The sequence below is a fragment of the Argiope bruennichi genome, chromosome X2 (assembly GCF_947563725.1).
Source record: "Argiope bruennichi chromosome X2, qqArgBrue1.1, whole genome shotgun sequence".
NCBI lineage: Eukaryota > Metazoa > Arthropoda > Arachnida > Araneae > Araneidae > Argiope > Argiope bruennichi.
The window spans coordinates 121,497,084-121,517,666 of NC_079163.1; the positions used below are offsets into that span (position 1 = coordinate 121,497,084).

General features: G+C 28.5%; 1 protein-coding gene across 2 annotated transcripts; it reads right to left on the reverse strand.

The window, feature by feature from the left end:
• Positions 1–1,415: 1,415 nt before the first annotated feature.
• LOC129960368 (guanylate cyclase soluble subunit beta-1-like) lies at positions 1,416–16,644 on the reverse strand. Of its 2 annotated transcripts, XM_056073775.1 has the most exons (10): positions 16,546–16,644; positions 13,855–13,928; positions 12,036–12,136; positions 10,520–10,794; positions 9,287–9,696; positions 8,892–9,158; positions 6,609–6,846; positions 5,218–5,358; positions 4,010–4,167; positions 1,416–2,792 (listed from the first exon to the last, which is right to left on the reverse strand). In XM_056073775.1, the coding sequence occupies exons 1-10, from the start codon at positions 16,546–16,548 to the stop codon at positions 2,648–2,650; spliced, it is 1,812 nt and encodes a 603-aa protein (XP_055929750.1). In that variant the 5' UTR covers positions 16,549–16,644; the 3' UTR covers positions 1,416–2,647. The 2 variants fall into 2 exon arrangements, with proteins under 2 accessions (XP_055929750.1, XP_055929752.1); XM_056073777.1 differs by lacking the exons at positions 1,416–2,792; positions 4,010–4,167 and adding an exon at positions 4,899–5,023.
• Positions 16,645–20,583: the final 3,939 nt, after the last annotated feature.

The window sequence follows — 20,583 nt, forward strand, 5'->3', positions numbered from 1 at the left end:
TCTATAACTTTATTTCTATTCTCTGCATTCATAAGGAAATAGATTTTTAGACTGCTTATCATTACATTAATGTTGTGATTAAGCAAGATTGAACTTGCGCTTTATTAGAATTATTACAGCGTAGTTGGTTATTTTGGACAATAAAGCATTTTTCAGTGTGTGAATCCTTATCTTAAAAATTAAAATACATAAACAAAAAAAAAAAAAAAATTGCCAGAAATATATACTTACATAAAGATAGGGAAAACGAAGATTCTTCACATGCATTGAACTTGGTTTTTATGCCATTAAAAAAACAACAACAAAAATAAACTCTCTATTTTAAAAGCTCTTTTCTTTTCAGATATATTGAAAGAACTCTGAAGAAATATTATTTTTTGTACATTTCACAGAATTAGAAAAACGGATGTTATTAGAAGTTTTTGAGTGGAAAAAATAACTCTTCACATTCTAAGTTACTTGTGTGGAACCTACTTATTTAAGCGAGTGAATTAATTTTGTCTTAATCACGGAAACTTCCATATGCTTATATTGAGTAAACGGAATTCAGTTAAATTTAATAGCATTTTTATCCTTAGAAATCTACTGATAAATACTTTGATTTGATCAGTTGTTAAAAAAAAATAATCAAATTTTCTTGCTAATTTGCTAACTTGTAAATCAATATCTTAAATAAAATATATTATCCTTTTTGGCAAAACCTTAAAAAAAATATTATTTTCAAATAAGTGGGAACATAAATAGTTTAGAGAATAATAGAGTTTTATGCAGTTCTTTTATATCATTGTTTTATGGTATATTTTTAAGATATTAACTTTTGTGATAGAAAAGAAAAATATATATATATAGAATTCAACAAACTTTCTCTTGTCTCGCACTTCTCTTAATTTTTGTTACATAATGAGTTAACGAATCAGACAATTAGATCTTATTGTTATATCGTTATTACATCGAAAAATGCTATGGGTGAGTTTGGCTTCGTATCTTTTCGGAACAAACTTTGGTTTTTTTTATAGTTTAAAAAATATATATATTTAAAAATATAATCTCATAAAATTATTCTCCTCTGCAAGAAATTGTAATTCCCTCATCCCCCTCTACTTTGTCTCATTAAGAAGTTTTTTTTTTAGTTCGATATAGTACCCTCCGTTTCATATGAACTTTATACCGTTATTTTGAGACATGTTTTCACCATTTTGTACTTTCTTTAAAATTCTAAAATGATTAAAATTTTTATTCGAGGAATTAATTGTAAATAGTGAATTATCTTGTAGATTATGAAATTATTGTGAGAATAATAAAACATGTGAGAGTTGCGGTAGTAATAAATACATGCAAACAAAATTTGCATGAAATAAGAGTCAATATCATCAGGGAACATTTTATTCTGATATATTGATAATAAAGATGGGGAATCACAAAAAATTTCAATTACAATAACTTAAAGCATAAAAAGCCTTCAGGGTTCCACATTTCAATTTTCCACCTAACATTATATTCATCATGTACATGAGCTGTGCAGGAGAACATATTTCATCAAAAAAAAAAAAAAAAAAAAAAATCTGATCCAAAATATATAAATCCTTTTTTACTGTTTGGTATCACACAAATGGGTACACATTTCAGGAAATACTTCTATGAAATATAAAATCATGCAAATGGTATTCACGTAGATATTAAACACTTTCATTGGGAAATAGTATATTTTCATTCATTGATTTTCAATGAAGAGGATTCGGCAGCTACAAAATATTTTAAATCACAATAACTTAAAAGAAAACAATTCTTCAGGGTTCTATATTTCAAAATGTCTTTTACACATAGCATAACACTCAGCATGTGCAGCATAATCTGTGCATGATTACCTATTTCCTCCGAAAAAAATTGCTAATACAAAACATATAAGTCATTTTTTTACTATTTGGGGTCACATAAACAAAGGGTAAACATTGAATGAAATATTTCTATGAAATATAAAATCATACAAATGGAATTCACATGGAATATGAGACAGTTATCAGGAAATATTGTATTCTGATTCACTGAAGCACAAGGAAGCAGATTTCACAATTACAAAAAATTTCAACTTACATTAATTTAAAATCAGTAACCAGAATTCTACATTTGAAAATATTTTTTCCGTTAAATATTATACTCAGCACGTACATAAGCTGTGCAAAATTACCTATTTTATCCGAAAAAATTTTTGATCAAAAATATATAAGCCATTTTTCACTGTCTGGTGTCACAAAAATGGGTTCACAACCAATGAAATATCTCCATGAAATACAAAAATCTTGTAAATGGAATTCACATGGAATATGAGTTACTTTCATCAGGACACTATATTCTGATTCATTAAAACACAAATAAGGGTATTTGATTGCGACATAAGATTTCAAATTACAATTACAGAAAACAAAACAAGGGTTAAACATTTCAAAATAGTTTTTTTCCAACTTAACTACGTACTCAGCATGTGCATAAGCTATGTAAGATTACTTATTTCACCTGAAAGAAAAAATCTGATCCAAAATATAGAAGTCATTTTTCACTGTTTTGTGTCACACAACAAATGGGTATACATTTAATAAAATACATTCACGAGATACAAATCAACCATTTTTTTCCAAATGGTCAGAGAAATTCATTCCTGTTGGTTACCTGCCGAGCTATTTTCTTTTCTCGAAAGGAACCAAACCTTCATTGGTTCCTTCTTTCCTTTCATCGTCACAAGCCCACGATATTCGAAATGAAACTGAGGATCAAAATTTTCTGGTTTCATCAAATAACTGTAAAAGAAAATTGAAAAGAGTTATTAATTGTTTGATAGAAGCTTTTTGATTGTCGCCCTTTCATAAAAGGCAAGGTCTGTTTTACCATTAAGGAACCATAATTGTAAAACCGGCCCTTGCGATTATTTATGACAAAGTAGCAAAGGCAAAACAAGCACCACAATAAGTGTGCTTGTCTGTGCAATAAAACTCTCATATGTATATCCACACTCTTCGTAATAAATATTGGATCGCAATATGCATTTAACTATAACCATAAATTTATTATTAAATATATATTAATGGATTATTGATGTTTAAGAGAAAAATAATGAATATTACTGAATTTTTTGAGTAACTATTTTTATAATAATTAAGAAAGCAGCACCAAATTCTTTTTAACAAATCCGTTTATATTCACTTATGTCTGACTCTGCGTATGTATGAGTAAGTTTTGTGATGATTGGTGCCTTGCTAACAGAAAAATATCCGTAAAAGGGGTTTACTGGTAAATAATACATAATCTTTTTTTTGTATCTGTCTCCAAGATACAGTGAAATTTTAAACATGAGTTGGAAACGAAAAAGACAACGATGATGAGGAGGGAGAGAATAAGAAAGAAGAGGATACACAGGCTTGAAAAGTTACGTGGAAGCAAGCAGCCGAAAGATCGTCGATTTCGACAGAATTTGGGAACTAATACTCATCCCTGTTAGCACATGTTATGAAGCTTTATTGTATGTTTAAAGGATTTTTAAAACACTAATGACAAATTTGAAAACGGTTAGATATTCAGCTATATGTCGTCACACAGAAAAATGCATGTGATGATATGAACTGTAATTTTAAAATGTTATTGAGTCTTGCTTTATATAATTGAAAAATTACGCGTATATGCTGTACTTCTAAATAATCTGTTTGACGCTGAAAAATAGGAATAGCCGAATTATAGAAACGTATATTCAAGTATCCGAAAAATTCTATTTTCCATCATCGGCGAGGTTTCGTTGTTGCCGGTGAAGAGAGATTATACTGATATTGAATTAAGAGAAATTATTTTGTAAGTAGCTTCCTACAGATGTCTTTTGAATTATTGATCATAACGAAGGAAAACTATCCACAAAATCGTTATAAAATTTTTAAAAGAATTATATTAGATATAATTTGATGCAAGAATCTTTATATTTAAGGTACCAAAATTTTGGATTAATCAAGACAACAAGAATAGCATATACCTGTAAGCATCTTCAGATACATTTATTTTTCCAGATGCGCCTGTCGTCTCAGTTCTGCTAGTAAGATTGACAGTATTCCCAAAGAGACAATAACGCGGCATTCGCTTTCCAATGACACCTGTCACTACTTCTCCACTGTGGATTCCAATTGTAATTTCCTATTGAAGTATTTGAATAAAATGTTTTAAAAAGGAAAATGAAAACAGTTGAAGGTTTGTTCAGTTGAAAGTTTTTAAAATAGTTCTTCTTAATAGAAATTCTTGTTTTAATTAGTGAAAATAAAATCTTCTTTGCTTAAAGCCATCATTAGAAGAAATAATGTCATTTGACTGTGATCACGAAAAGGCAGTGGTGGAATTCGAAACTGTATATATACAAAAAATATTGCGCATTTTTGAAGCAGGTCTACACATTTTTAAATTAATCTTGCATTATTGCGTTTTATCTGGCTTAAAATCCCTTGCTTCAAATTAAGAATTGCTGAATAATTTTTTAAACAATTTTTTAATAATTCAATTTTATTTTAATAATTTAATTGCTGAATGATTTTTTAAACAATTTTTTAATAATTCAATTTTATTTTAATAATTTAATTGCTGAATGATTTTTTAAACAATTTTTTAATAATTTAAATGTAATAATTTAATTGCTGAATAATTTTTTTTTTCGAAAAAATACTTAGTAAAAAGCATTTGTTTATGCTTATTGGCAGAATGAATATCTGAAAGAATATAATATTCAACATAAAGATCATAAACAACAAAACAATGTATTATAAAATAAATAATAAGTAAATGTATAGCTATAAATATTGACTGTAAACAAAAGTGAGATGAAAGTAAAATAAATTTGAAATAAAAAGAAAAGAAAAATTACCAAACTGAGATAGGAATTTTTTTTATTATCTCAAAAATGCTCTTTATTCCAACGTCTTTGTAGAAGAGATATTAAAAGTTCGTGTATAAGTTTGCAGAATAGTATCTTTCCGTATATTCTTCGTAATAACTTCCCTTCCTATAATAAATGCGCAACAAAATGGTTCAAAAATCAAAGAAATATAAATAAAAATAATAAATAAAACGTTTTGAAAATCATATAAATACAAATAAAATGCAGATCCAATTTTTTTATTCTGTATTTTGGTGCTTAAATTAAAAACCTTTGACAGTGTGTCATTGGGTGCCATCTTTGCATGATAATCAACTTACCAGGGGATCTCCTTCTTCAGTCGTCACTTGCTTCGAAAGATCCATGAAATCCAAAGCCAAACGTGCAATGCATTTGGCATGACTTCCACATGGCTCTGGTAAGCCACTGACAGCCATATACTTATCACCAACTGTTTCTACCTTAAAGAAGAGGAGCAAAAATTTAGCATAATTTCTCATCAATTTATTCTTCATTAAATCAACGCTCTCTGAAAGAGAAAAGGGAGGGATTCATGAGACAAAAAAGTTTTAAGATAAAAATGGAAGAAAGCGTACATGTCATTTAGCATTTTGTCACACGTTGTCTTATAGTGTGTTGTGACGTCATATAGCTTCTACTTTCCTGCAAAATACGTGACGGCTTATAAAAAAGAATTTTTGTGACTCATTTGAAATGTACCACATGAGCGTGAATTGACTTCACTGACAAGTAATCAGAAACTGAAAACTAGGCCAATCAGTATAAAAAAGTAGCATGAAATTTAATCTTTTAAAATGAGAAAATAGATTCGTTTCGCATTTTGGCAAAAATAAGAAAATTCAGTGTTCATTGCATGTGAAATTTGTAATGTTTTTTTAGACGCTTGCTGTCATGATGACCGCCTATTATTGGAATCATCTATCTAACTAGAAGAATTCTTCTTTACTATTTCTTAAAGACATTAGAGAAGTGATAATCTAATTAGATAGTTGGTGTGAATCACAGGAGATGAACACGACAGCCATTGTGTTAAATTAAAACCTAAATAATTTCCTGTTTATAGTTCCGTTTCTATAAAATATATTTTAATCATATTTGATTCTGGAGTATTTCAAAACCTCGTTGCAAGTAATAATATATTACAAAAAATTGTAACTGCAGATAACTAAAGCAAAAAGGTTTCATCCTTACTGTAAAAAAAAAGATCTTTCTAATAGCACTTTGTTTTGAGATAGCGTATACAATTATTTCTTATAATCTGTATTTCATAGAATTGAATGTACAAACAAGACTGTATTTTTTTAGTCAAACTGACGCGTTATTTCGATTTACTTTATTTGGAAACGATAAAAAAAATTTTTTTTGAAGAATTTAAAAAAAAAAAAAAATAGAGTCGGAATGAAATGCTTGTTTAGGAGAAAATTTAAAGGAAAAATTGAGTTTTTTTTCCCTATTTGGCCTATTGTTTTTTTTAGGAAAGTGCATTCTTAAAATTTTAAATACTTATCTAGACAAAGTAGATACTGTAATGGGTGTATTGGTTCATATAGTATTCCTAGATTTGAATCTTTAAAATCGTATCTAAATAAAGGTCTAGTTTAAAGAAAAATCCTGATGCATTAAATTAATAATCCTGATGCATTCGATTTATGAGATAAATCATTTTTATTTCGGGAAATATAAACTTTACCTTATAAACATTGGGATTTTTCTTTGGATCAGTCAGTACATCAAAAGTGGTGTAGATTTTATTAAGCAGTTCCACTATTTTCCGAGCTCCGGTCGAGTCGGAATTTTTCGAACAATACTGGGTGAAACCAACGATGCCACTGAAGAGAATAGTAACGGCTTCGTATTTCTTAGCTGGTACAGGTCGATGATGACGGAGCTCATTGGCGACCGATGGTGGCAAGATGGAGTAGAGGAGTCTTAAAAAAAAGACAAATGAAGGTAAATATGCACACAATTCATTGACATGAAATAAAAGATCAGCTTGCTTTCCAAAGGTATAAAAATAAAACCAATGCATATATTTGATTATGAAAGGATATGCAAAGTTTTCTTTCATTACTTGATTAATAATCCTATACCAATGATATGATTAATAATCCAAACGGAAATTTTTATTTTCCTTTTCAGAGAAAGTATTGTAATATTCAAAAAATTCGAACTCGAGATTTTAACGAATCTCTAAGTTTTAGAACTCTCTGAATTCGAAAAACAAATTTTTTAGAAAATCTATGTCTATCTGTATGTGACAAAGATAACTCAAAATAGCTTTGAGCTAGACGGATGAAATTTGATATACGATATTTACATCCTATTTATAGATATCTATAAAAAAGAGAAAGCCTAGATTGATAAAATTCGGCACACAGATTTAACATCTATTGTGTAGATATCTTCCTTATTTTGAGCCAAATACAACCAAGGATTAGCCGTCTGTCGGTCTGACTTTGAGAAACATGTAAACATGGTAACTCAAAAATGCAATGACTTAAATAAATCAAATTTGGCGCAGGAATTTGTAACTACAAGCGTAGTTTTATGTATAAATTTGTTTTAATAGGTTGGGGGAAATGTGACTAAAATATAAATTCGATTTTTGGATATATTAACCACATGCTAGGGATGAATCGCCAAATAACTCGCCAACGATGCAAATGACAATTCACTAAACGCATAACAAATTCATTAAAAATTCACTAAATTCAAGCCAAAGATTAACATTTCTTAAATATTGTACGAGTTAACATTTTTATTAGACAATACGTGAGAAAGTTTTGGGGAGACCTCTGCCGCTGGTTTCTTGCTAAACTTTTATATGTGGGGAGCTCTTTATTTAGTTCTCTCTTTCAAAAATGAATGCTCTTTCGTCTTTTCATTAAGTCCAATTTTGTTAATTCTGAATTCATCCAAGGAGGAAAATGTATTCAAAAATAATTTGTTTAAGTTTGAAGAATTTGAGCGTGTTCAAACACTGTTAAAGTAATAATTTAGTGTGACTGTTAGTTTGTTTTCGAAATGATCCGAAGGCGGGTTTATTTTAATTATATTAACGTAAAACATATTTATGTTTGGTATAAAACATTTTTATCCTTTAAAGCAAACATTCAAAAAAAAAAAAAAAAAAAAACTTTAAAACTCTCAGAAGCAGAATACAATAATTATTTTTAACATAAATATTTTTATAAGTAAAATTTTAGGAATCAATATCATGAAAATTATATTTTTGCTTATATTCTAATTTGTAAAACTTTTTGTTGTATATTAAATTTCATATTGACAATTTTCAGATTTTTAGACTAGTTCTCTCTCTCTCTCTATATATATATATATGTGTGTGTGTGTTTAAACGAAACGTTATTTGAAAAAAAGTAGACTAGTTATCTTTTAAATATTTTCTTTATTTAGTTCATTTGTTTTCATTTAAAAAGTTTCATCTTTGAGACAATTAGATAGTTTTTGCCAAATAACCATGACTAGGAGCCTGAGTAGCTTTCTCTCATCGTCAATACCAAGACAGGAAAAGAGATCCAGAAAACAGAATCAACCCTTGTATCATTTTAAAAACGGCTTTTTCTCCAAATATAGCTGACCCAGATGTGTGATTTCAACATGATATAGAAGTTCGGCGATGGGCAGTTAAAGCTACCGAAATTTAAAGGGAACCATAACTTGTAGAGAAAACCAGAAGATAGTAAACAAACAAAAAAAAGTGCTTTTTAATTTTGAATTTTAGTGATTTTTAGTGAATTTTAATTAAAAATCATCACACCACACAGAAGAAGACAATCACTCCCTCCCTCCGTCACACACACACACACACACACACACACACACACACACACACACACACACACACACACACACACACACACACACACACACACACACACACACACACACACACACACACACACACACACACACACAGATAATACGATGATACGTTATTTTTGGGAATATTTACTTGTCAGTCTTCTTTTTCTCATCTTCTAATTCTCGGTATGTATTCTGGAGCTTATCGGTCAGAATTTCCAAATTTTTCGTCAGCTTGTACTCTGCAACAAAATGTTCAGACAGCAAAACCAGATCCCTCGTAGCATCATGGAGTGGGATATCGCTTAAGTAGAGACCTCTTCGGTTAAGATCATCCAAATTCAGAACACTCGGAGAACACAGGAACAGCATATAATCAGTTTCAGGAATATAAAGCATTTGTCCTTTAAGTCTCATGCTAAAAAAAAAAGAGAGAGAAGATGTTTTTGAAATCTAAAACGATTAGGTCGAGAACAATGGTAGAATTTATTGTAGCTAAGGATGTTAAAAAATCAGGGATATTTTATTAGGAACAAATTACTTTACCCCTGGTCATTGTTTTCTTTATCCGAAGTTTTTAAAACAAACACAGTGTTGATGTGAGCTAAGATGTTGTTGAAGGTGAAGCTCACATGAGGTCGAACCAATTGGAACAGGTCGTTCACTTGACAAGTTGGGTGCGTAAGAGCTGGCAGAACTCTTGCCACAGACGTTCCAGCCTGCCTGACGAAATGCTCGCGGTCAAACATGATGTGGAAAGGAAAAGCTCTGCAAAAAGTAGCTGGACTGATTTTGTTTTCTTTTGACAGTGCTTCAAATTCTTCCGTGTCTTGATCAGCTTGACTTTTAGCTGCATTCCGATCAGTGATTGCAAATTGAACATGATCACAAGTGACACTCTTTTGTTGCACCACTTCTACTTCTACTTCGGTGTTATGCAACTTAGAAGCGACAGCCTAAAGCAATAGAAGAATTTTAGCAGATTTTAGTAGACTTTCGGGTGTAAATAAATTAGAAGGTTTTTACAGATCACTATCACCTTATAAAGCTTAGTTTTATAAAATGGTAACTTAAGAGTTAGTAGAATGTGTTAAGAACAGATGAATCAATAAAAGTTTGGAAAATAACAGAATTTGAGTTCCCGGAAAGGATGATGAGAATTCTAATAAATTCTATCTATTATTCATTATTTGGAGTTCAGATACTCGTGTTTTAAATATGAAATATAAGTTTATTATTAATTAACTTATTGTATAGTAAATCAAGTAAACATACAAAACTGGCCTTATCTTAATATTATAGTACATGCACGGCAATGCTATAATGTAATAATACACCTGGTAACAAAGGAAGCATTAGTTCAATTATTTGTCCTTATTCGGAAAATTTTCTTCTACTTACTTTTCTTAAATTAATTCGTTTTTAATATATCATACTATTTTTTTTAACTTTAGGTTTTAAAAATTCATTTCGTAATATATTAAGAGATTCCTTCTTTTCTTACTCGAAGTTCATTGTGCATTTATTTTCGAATACTAAATGAATAGTATAACACTAAAAAACAGAACCAAAAGCTCGCTTCACTTTTATTAATGTAAAATTATCAAATAAATTATTGCCACTGTCGAGTTTTATTACTCCTTTAACTATTCTGAACGTAGTAAATAATTTTTTAAAAATGAATTTATTCACTGCGAACACTATTTTGACTCTTTTACTTAAAAAATTTACATAATTATTTTAATTATTGCAAATAAAAAACTTTAATCCATGTCTCACCTTTACTAAACCGATCACAATGGGTTCTAAACCAGCTCTTTCCGAATAATAGTGCAAGATCAAAGTCCCATCTTCAGGCCTTTCCGTGCATCGGAAAGAAGGAGCTCGCATTCCCGGATAAATGGTCGCCAAATGATCATGAAGGGCATCCAAATTTTGAAGGAAATCTCTTGGTGTGGCTCCCAATACTTTTAAAATTCGATCGTAACCAGATTCTTGACAAAAATCGAAAAACATCCGGCCGAAAAGCTCGAGAATATCAGCAGCTTTGATCCCTAAAGTGAGAAAAATGAGTTTAAAGTAAACCCCAAAACTGCAGTGTGTCGGTTTTTTTATTATAAAAAAAAAAACTCAAACAAAAAGTTTATAAAATCCATTTTTCTTATATTAAAATTGGCTAAAACGAAACTATTGGCTAAGTAATTAAATGCAATTTCTAGATTGCTTTCTTGTAATGTTTTCATTGCGTTCCTTAGTTCTTTTTTTAATTGCCTTCCTTTTTTTATGAACATCACAGGTTTTTTTTTATATTTAGTGATAATAATTCAATTTTTCATAAATTAAATTCATGATTTCTAAAGTTCTAAGTAAGTTCCCAAAAACTTTACTAAGAGTTTAATCTACAACTATCTTGCTATTAAAATCTATCTTGCTAGAATACAGTTCTCTCTAAATGAGCAAGGGAAATTTACTGAGGGGCCCAACTGTGCTAGGAAGAATGCAAAATAATTTCTAAGCTTTTCTTAGATCTTAATAACTAATCATCTCATTCATGATATTTTATTTCGTCGACTAATAATCATGTTTTGGCAGCGACAGAAGCATAAGTATGTACTAGCTAATCATAACTGCATTATGTGTATAAATTAAAATGAACTAAGCAAATAAAATATTAGTGAAATTATAAACAGCTTTTAAACTGCAAAATTGAATTTCTTTTTGAATTTTGTTTTAAGCAAAGGATATTTTTTGTAAAATTCCAGCTTCCGGATATATGGATCCTTTTAAAGCTATATCTTGATAATCAATGTTAAGATTTTTTTTTCAGTTTGAAACATTTCACAAATAAATGCTCATGAGAAATGAATATTTTTGAAGCAATACTGTAGTTTGTTATTTTAATTTCTTTGTATTTTTAAACATATCTTTCACCCTTCTTTCTATAATGTAGATCGAAACGATTTTCGGATTGAAGGATTTGCTTTGTACATAATATTTGGTTCACCAAATTTTATTTCGATATCACTATTTGTATTTTATTCAGCATTGAAACATTATTTTGAATTTCATTCATTTTTATACATATTAAATTAATAATCGATCATTCTCATAAAATTTACAAATTAACATGTGGATATTTGAATCTAAAAAAAATGTGAATATTTCATGAATACCACTGAATATCGTGTCAAGAAAAATAATAACATTCAAAGAAATTAAAAACAAATGACAATTGGCATCATTCCCATATTCAAACAGAGTCTGTAGAATGATATTTTCTATGAATGGTACTTACCGAGACATTTTTCAGCTGCAAAAACAAGTTGGTAGGTGATTTCATCCTCATAAATAATGCGGACTAAAAATTGTCCCTCCATTACAACATCCGCTTCTTCCCTAGAAAGAAGAAAAATGTTTGAATAGTTTTCTATCGTATATATTTGAATTGAAAACCGATAATATTCCTGAATACTTTTTTCCCAGAAACCTACAATAAAAACCTCGATGTTCAGATAAAGACGTTGCCAATCAAGATCATAGGTCACTATCGTTGCCCAAAACAAGTTCTGTGTTGCGGTTTGTTGGGATCTGTTCCTGGAACTTCTTCATATACCAAAGAATATTTTCAATTGAATACTTATTTCAAAATAATAAGAGACGAATAAAAAATAATACTATAATATATATATATTTCTCATAGAATGTCTTTATTCTATAGAATCAGTTTTTTTAACTTTAAAAGTAATTCGACCAAGAAACTATAATCCAAGTAAATATTGAAATAGAATGTTTAAGGATTAACAATATTATACAAATGTATCAAATATTCATATTTCCCCCTTTTTTTCTAGAAAACCATCTTTTTTACTTGTATTTATTTTCGATTAAAATCATAAATATGCATTTAAATTTTATGAGTCCTTTTTTCCACTAGGGAATTCTTTTACTCTGTCAATAATATTTCTGAAATATATGAAAAACGTTTCAAGTATTTCTATTTGTTTTTAGATCTTAATTTTTTTCCTCGTTTATTTTATAGTTTTTTCCTACTTTATTTTTTAAAAATAACACAACCATAAAAAAGTTATAACCAAAGCTGTTTAGCTTTATAAAAAATGCACACATTTTTACAAATTCTACAAATAAAGTGTTACAATCTCTAAACGTATTACGAAAACTGTTAAAGGAATTTAAAAGTTCCCACACATTTGCAATGATAAGCAAGAATTTTTAAATAGACTTATTTCCTGCATAAGTGTTTCCCAAATAAAAATAGTTTGTTCAGAAATATATATTAAAATGGAAGATATGGCCACAAAACTGGAAAATATATGATGATTGGAATTTGTTACCCCGATAGCATTGACTTTTAAAAACAACAGTTTGTTAAAATGAATGAAGACCATTTCTTGTTTCCTTTTATAAAAGAGCACAGAATGGTGTTTTGATTTCTCGAGAAACTCATGAAAAGCACTTAAATTCCAAAGCTTCGTCCTTAAATAGGTAAAAAGAAATTCTTTCGCCATTAAACTTGTTTTGAAAATTTGACAACACAAAATGGCTTTTATGAATCATTTTATTTTAATGAGCTCAGAGTTTAGAGAGAAGTCCTTCTTTTTATGTGAAATTTGCAACACTGCTTCCAAGCATTATTTGAGGATGATGAGATCGGCTTCATTTAAATGTTTTCTACCATTTTTTTCTTCCTTGGCAAAAGTCAATTTAAAACTTGGAGAAAGCTGTTCAAAACAGTCATTTTGAAATCGTAGTGCTTGTATAGTTGAAAGAGAAACATCTTTCCATTTTCATATACATAAACTAAAAAAAAAAAAATGTTTATATTTTTCAAAATGTTTTTCTTTTAAATTTATTTAAAAAGCTTAAGATTAAGAAGTTATCTAAGATGTTTTTCTGAGCAGAGAAAATTTTATCTTCATAAATATTCAATTTTATTCCTATGATTTGAACAATTTTTAAATTATTATGTTAAATATTTTATTGTTAGGCAAAGAACTGACTCATTTATTGTGGCAGTAAATAGTTTGTTAAATGTAAATATAGTTTAAAAAAACGGGCAGCATATTTCTTTCAATGGATATTAATAATTTACTTACTTAATTTTTTCCCACATTTCTTCTCCAAAATTGCGCACGATGAGTAGTTCAAGAGCATGATTGACGAATCCATACTGTAAAAGACGTTTTAGCTCATTTATTTTGCATGATATATACATAGTTAATCTAATGAAATCTATATATGTATGTTACCGTCAGTGGGATTAATTGGTTAGTATTAATTATTAATAATAACCGATTAATTGCATTGCGGATCACACACACACACACACACACACACACACACACACACACACACACACACACACACACACACACACACACACACACACACACACACACACACACACACACACACACAGAGAGAGAGAGAGAGAGAGAGAAAGAGAATTTCGGAATGGTCTAGCAAAGTGCATTACTGAACTTCAAAAAATATCTTTTGACCAGAATTTAAGAGTCTCAAATAATGATATTTTTTCTTCGTAATTTTTCCTAGTCAATTTCTCTTAAAACTTTTTTTCATTATAACTTCTTTCCATTTATTATCGTTATCTCCATCGCATTCACTCCAAAAGTTCTTAGCTATCACCTGGAGGCACTCACAGCATTCGCCGAAATATCGTTATTTGGTACGGAGTAAACATCCAATTTTCGTACACATAAACATGACCACCGCAATTTTTTTTATTTTAAATTCTATGACAAGTTTCTCAATGTTCAGTAAATTTGATTTGTTACTTTTCCATAACTATGGAATTTCCAAATATTATTGTGATTGAATGAGGAATAAACCACTTGTTTTTAAAAAAGGCAAATAATGAAGAACGTATTTAAGTCTTTCATTTTTTTCCTTTATATACAAGGTGTTCTAAGAATGTATGTTCACTTTAAATAATTATTATATTAATAAATAATAGAACATATTAAAGTTGAACAATGCGGTTGATATTTGTAACAATGCGGCTAACTTTTTCCTTTATCGCATCTGAATATGTAAACAAAACTTATTTCAGTATTTCCTCTTCCAAAAAGACATAACACGTTCATAATTTTTATGGAAGGGTTAGGAATTTAATTTAAATCGTAATATTAATTCGCTAAAATCATTATCTTTTTTTTTAAAAAATGAAAAACTTTAATATTTATTTCTGGCAGAATTATTATTTTTATACATTCTGAATTTGTATTATTTTAACTGTTAAACGTCTTTGGGGCAAGTATACAAAACATTTTAAAACATGTTATTAGATTCAAGGAAAAATATAATTTATTTATAAAGTATGCCTAAAATCATAAAAATATATTTTTGTTTCCAAATTTTGAAGTCCTCCAATATTCAAACTATATATCATCAACACAGTGATTCTATTGCCTATGCAAAGCATTTTAGCTTTCATTTAATAAGTCCGCTGTTTATCTGCACTTCTTTCTTTTTTTCATTCGTGCAAGTTTTATTCAGAGTTGAATGCGATACTTAAATTAATTAACTAAGTTAAAAGAAAATGGAGTGTTTAAACACAATTTTTAATTTATTTTACTGAGACTTTACCTATTTAAATTATATTTATTGCTTTAATTTCTTTTATTCAGTTTGGTTAGAAATTGCTTGAAAAAAATTTGTGTTGTTCACAAATACAATACTTTTGATTACTAGAAATATGCTTCTATCTGCCAGAAGATTGCACAGAATATTGTATCAAAAGAACATGTTTCATTCTATATTTACTAGTATTCTGTAAAAAATTTCACAGAAGTTATCATAAGTTTGTTAATTGGATTCCAAGAATTTAAGTTATAAAAATGTATTTGACTCAGCCTTGATAGACATAATAATTTTTGATATTTATTTACTGCAAAACGAAGGAAAAACTCTTTTTAAAAACTACTTGATATTTCTCTGGAGAAGATTTTAAAAAAATCAAGCATTTAGATATTACTGGAGAAGAAATTAAAAGAACAAGTGCTAATCACATGTTCATTTATATTTGTGAAGAGATGAGGATTGATAGTTGAAAGGAAATGCATAATAAACTAATAAATATAAATACCTAAAATATAAATTTTCTAAAATAATAGTTTTTACATCAATTAAAATTAAAATAACTCATAATAGTTGCATAAACAGAATACAGAAATGTATTCAAGAAACTAATACACAAACACACACATACAAAAATATTCAAACTTTACAATACTTTCCTATAATTAATTATTTTTGCTAATCTGAAGTCATATTTATAATATAGGTTTCTAACTATGTGAAAAGTTTTTGAAATAAAACCAAGAGTTACAATAAGTGCATAAAAATAAAAATGAATTAAAAAAAATTAAGTATTTATAACTTGAAAAATGTTAAAAAAAATAATTAATTATTATTAATAATCCAAATGTTTCATAAAAAAAACCCCATCATTTTTCTTTTGCATTATTTTTTTCTTATAAATATTCCAGAAGTTTTTATAGGAGTGACTAAAAAAAAAAATTCTTTCTAAGAATTAGCTTGTTTTAGAACAGCGTGAAAGAATATTTTCTCTTTAGATAGAAAAAAACTGCCACGAAAAAAAGGAGGAAAAAGAGAAAGAAACCTGCGGAGCGAAAAGTTTTGAACAGTCATTTTCCATTTTCATTTAGTGACTAGGTTTGAATACAGTTCATAGTTTTGAAATCAAAAGGATTAAATATGAAAAAAAAAAAAAAATTATCTGAAGTAAAAGGGGAAAAATCACTTACCATCTCTAACAGAATAAAAGAAAAAATTAAACTTTCCGCTTGAGCTGATAAGAAATGAAATCTTCTGATCTAAGTGAATATTCGGATGAGCTTCATGGAAAGGAAACTCTGCTCTACTGAAAGATGAGCAGCGCGCAATTCTCCTTTCAGGATGCTCTTCGTATTCACTGTATTGATCTTTTGCGACTAGCGACATCTACTGAGCGGAAAACAAACAAGAAAAAATTTGTTGCAATATTTATGATAAAACTTTAAATTTATATCTAAATTATATCTAATCTTTTTATATTTTAAATTTATATCTAAATCTTTATATGTAAATTATTTAATTTTATTTTTATAAAAATTTAAATTTATATCATACAACATGATAAAATATCCACAAAGAAAAAGCAGTCTTAGAATAAACTAAATTTTCAAAAATTAATAACTCTGTTTTTGTGTGAATGAAGAAGAGTAAGTTATGAGATGCTTTTGGAAAGGGAGTTGGAAAATCTTAAAGAGTCGCATTTCCATTAAAAAATCGGAAAAAAAGAAGAAAAATATTTTATGCACTTTAAAAATTAATAAAAAATAATAAAGATAAACCCATTGCAGCAAAAAGACCGAAGTGATATTTCAAATAGTAAATGAAATTTCTTAAAATGAAATAAGTATGTAGTCTGCATCATCTTTAACTTGATATGTTACTGAATAAATGAAAAATAAAATACAGCAAAAACATAATACAAATGAATACTTTTAAACGAAAAAAATTATTCTTTTCATACTTTTATTGGTACCCATTCTACAAATTAGAAAATAAATAAAGTAAATATAATCGTATTTTGAGTCTCATGTTTCAGAAGGAAGCCTTAATTTGCATTATTTTCTCCTTAGTTTTGTGCAGGCGCGAGGTAAATTTCTGGTTCACGCATTTTAAATTCAGGCAAAGTGATAGTGGTTGATGTGAAACTATTTAAAAAAGAGTTGATAAAATGATTCTTAAAATTTTTTAGATTTAATGATGGAGGAATCGTGATCATTCATCTTAAAGTATCATTAAGTTTCGGTATTTTTATTTATTTAGGCAGCCATATTGAAAGATGATAAATAAAAAATATTCCACATCGTACAAAATAGCTATTTCAGGGTGAGTAATTTTTCTATACGAATGAAATAATCGAATTTATTTATATATTTTATAAATAACAAACTTGTAACTAGAGGATAATAGATGAAACCTTCGTAATTTTTGAATGCCAAAAGGCTTTATCTATTTTTAAATTTTAAAAATAACATTTCTGCTTTAGAGAAGAACGGATTTTTTTAATGGAACTCTGAAACACAAGAGTAGTAATAAAGGAGTGTGTGTGTGTGTGTGTTGGCACTTTACAGAAACTGGCTGTTAAATCTACAGCTGCCATGTTTAGCACGGAAATGCCTTGGTGAGTAGGAAAGCGCATTTCGGAGCGATTCTTTTTAATTTTAAGAAATTAAATTAAAACAACATTTTGAAGTTTTTCTAGCATAACTGCTTTAAATGTACCAAAATAAATTTTTATTGTCTTAAAGTCCAATTTAGTACCTCTTCAATGATATTAAAGTAGTTGCTGCATGGGTTTTTTTTTGTTTTTAATTAATTTTTTTTGACAAAAAAGAGTTTGAGAGTCAAGAAAAATATTTCATCTTGAACTTTTTGTTTGTTGGTGATGAAGCTATGCAGAACGGTTTGTTCACATGGTGTTTTGTTTAAATGTGCTTTTAATAAACATTTTAAAATTGTGATTTAATTACAGTCAAGGTTTAATTTCTCAAGTAAGCAATTATGAATATTTTTAAAAATGTTTCGATTTTCAAAAACCGCTGCTTTTCATTTAATATTATTGCATGTATAAAAATACCGTCAGAATGATTAAAAAAAATTTAATGAATAATCCTCTGAGATATTAGATTTGAAAACTATTCTGTAGTACATATAAAACTTCAAAGTTGAACAATTTTACGTCCTGTCTTTTTAATTTTAATAAATGTGTTTTTGTTTCAGCAAGCATATTATTGGATTAGTTCAAGTTTAATAATTTACATTTTAAATTAAGGCTAAAAACTTTAGGTGAAATGACAGGAAGATCACAGCGCAATGAACAGAAGAAACTTCTAAAATAGTGAGTGTTCTATCAAAATTTGAAGTAAAAAAATGTGAAGAGTAAATCTTTTACAGCAAATTGCATAAAAATTTAGTTTTAAATTTGGCTATCATAATCCCTTCTGAGCCAGTTGGTTGCCAAAGGCGGTGAGTAAATAAATAAAGAATAAAAAGTACAGAAGAATAAAAAAGATAAGACAAAATCTATAATAGATAATTTGTTTGTGAAGTTTGAAAATAAATTCATTCGAAAGAAAACTATATAAAATATTTTAACTACATTAAAACTTATACATTATTTTTTAATTTCTGCATTAGACGCGAAGTTATTTTGTGCATTTCAAATTCTAAAAATATTAAATATTGCTTGAAATCTCTATTTTCTTTAAATTGTTAAAAGAATAGATAAAGTATCAAAAAATAAGTATCAATTCACCGTTCAAAGCTATTTCTTGCTTTTAAATGTTTTCTTGTAGAGTATCATTATAGCCCCAGTAAAACCTATTATTGATAGTTCAATGGAGAATTAAAATAATTTGCAGTGAATTAAACATTCAAAATCATTTAAAACAGAAAAATTATAATTTAAAATTATAGCCGAAAACCTTTAAACACAGTTAATACATAAGTATCAGGAAAATGAATATGCATTTCATAAACCTTTTTTACTATCGAACCGAAACCAAAATTTAACAATAATTACAAATGAAGTTAAAGATAACATACTAAATATTTAATGCATTCTGTTTTCGAAATAGCGCATCTACATGAAAGTGCCGATTAGCAGATCAACTCCTTGACTGATGTGATTCAAAATTTGATACGTACCTACACTTTAAATGTTAAATCTGTATACCAAATTTCATCTATCCAGCTCTCCTCGTTTTGCAGTTAGTATAGTAAATTATATTCTGAAAGGCACGATATACATTCTTCTTCTGAATGAATTTCATCCAAAATCTAACAGAAATTCTTGAAAAATTTGCTGTAAATTTTTGATTTGGTTTCATACGTATAGTTCAAAGCGATTTTAAATTCTCGTCTTCACAGAAAGACATAATTCCAAAAGTGCGATCAGACTTAAGGAGGTCTGAAACTCGTAGACTCTTCAAAATCTAGAGTTTGAATTTTTTTGAAAATAATAAAATTTTTTCTTCTTCATACACGAGGAAGCAAAATAGATAGTATTTGTATGCTTTCACACACTTGAATAGAGCCCGTGAAATTTTAAAAACCTAGAGAATAACAGTGTCAAAAACTTACCTTCTCATAAATACAACTGACTGAATTCTGCTTTCTTTGTAATGGCTCCCAGGACATTTATTCCTTTTCACTTTTATATTTTTACGTCACTGGCCAGGTGGCAACGATTGAGTTTCAATGGATGACGAGTACATTCAATTCAGTCCTATCCAAAGTTTAAAAAAGAGCAAAAATCGACCAGGGAACGAAACGAAATCCGAATTCTCTGTTTTCTTTCATGCCTGAAAACCGAAAGTCCGAGGAACAAAACGGCAGTTTCCTTTGACGGACAGGCGCCCAGCCATTTTCGTACCCCTAGGCAGTCGTTTAAAAAGATGTAACAGCAAATTCGTCTGTAACAAACTGTCCAACTATTCAAAAAGTTATCGCTAAAATCTATACTAGGAGGGTCTTGAGAGAGATTTCTTGGTGTAAAATGTTATTGAACGAGAATATTTAATATTTTATGGTTCGTACAGCACCTAAGCTATTATTACCTTTACAGATGAACTATTTTCTGTCGTAATAATATTTATACTAGCGAGTTTTTAAACATTTTCAAATATCCTCTGATTCGGGATTCGAAAGTAAAAAGGCCGGAATTCCATTAAAATGCGGAATAAATTTGGAACAGCAATCGATTTAATTCAGTATATAGTAATAGAGGGAAT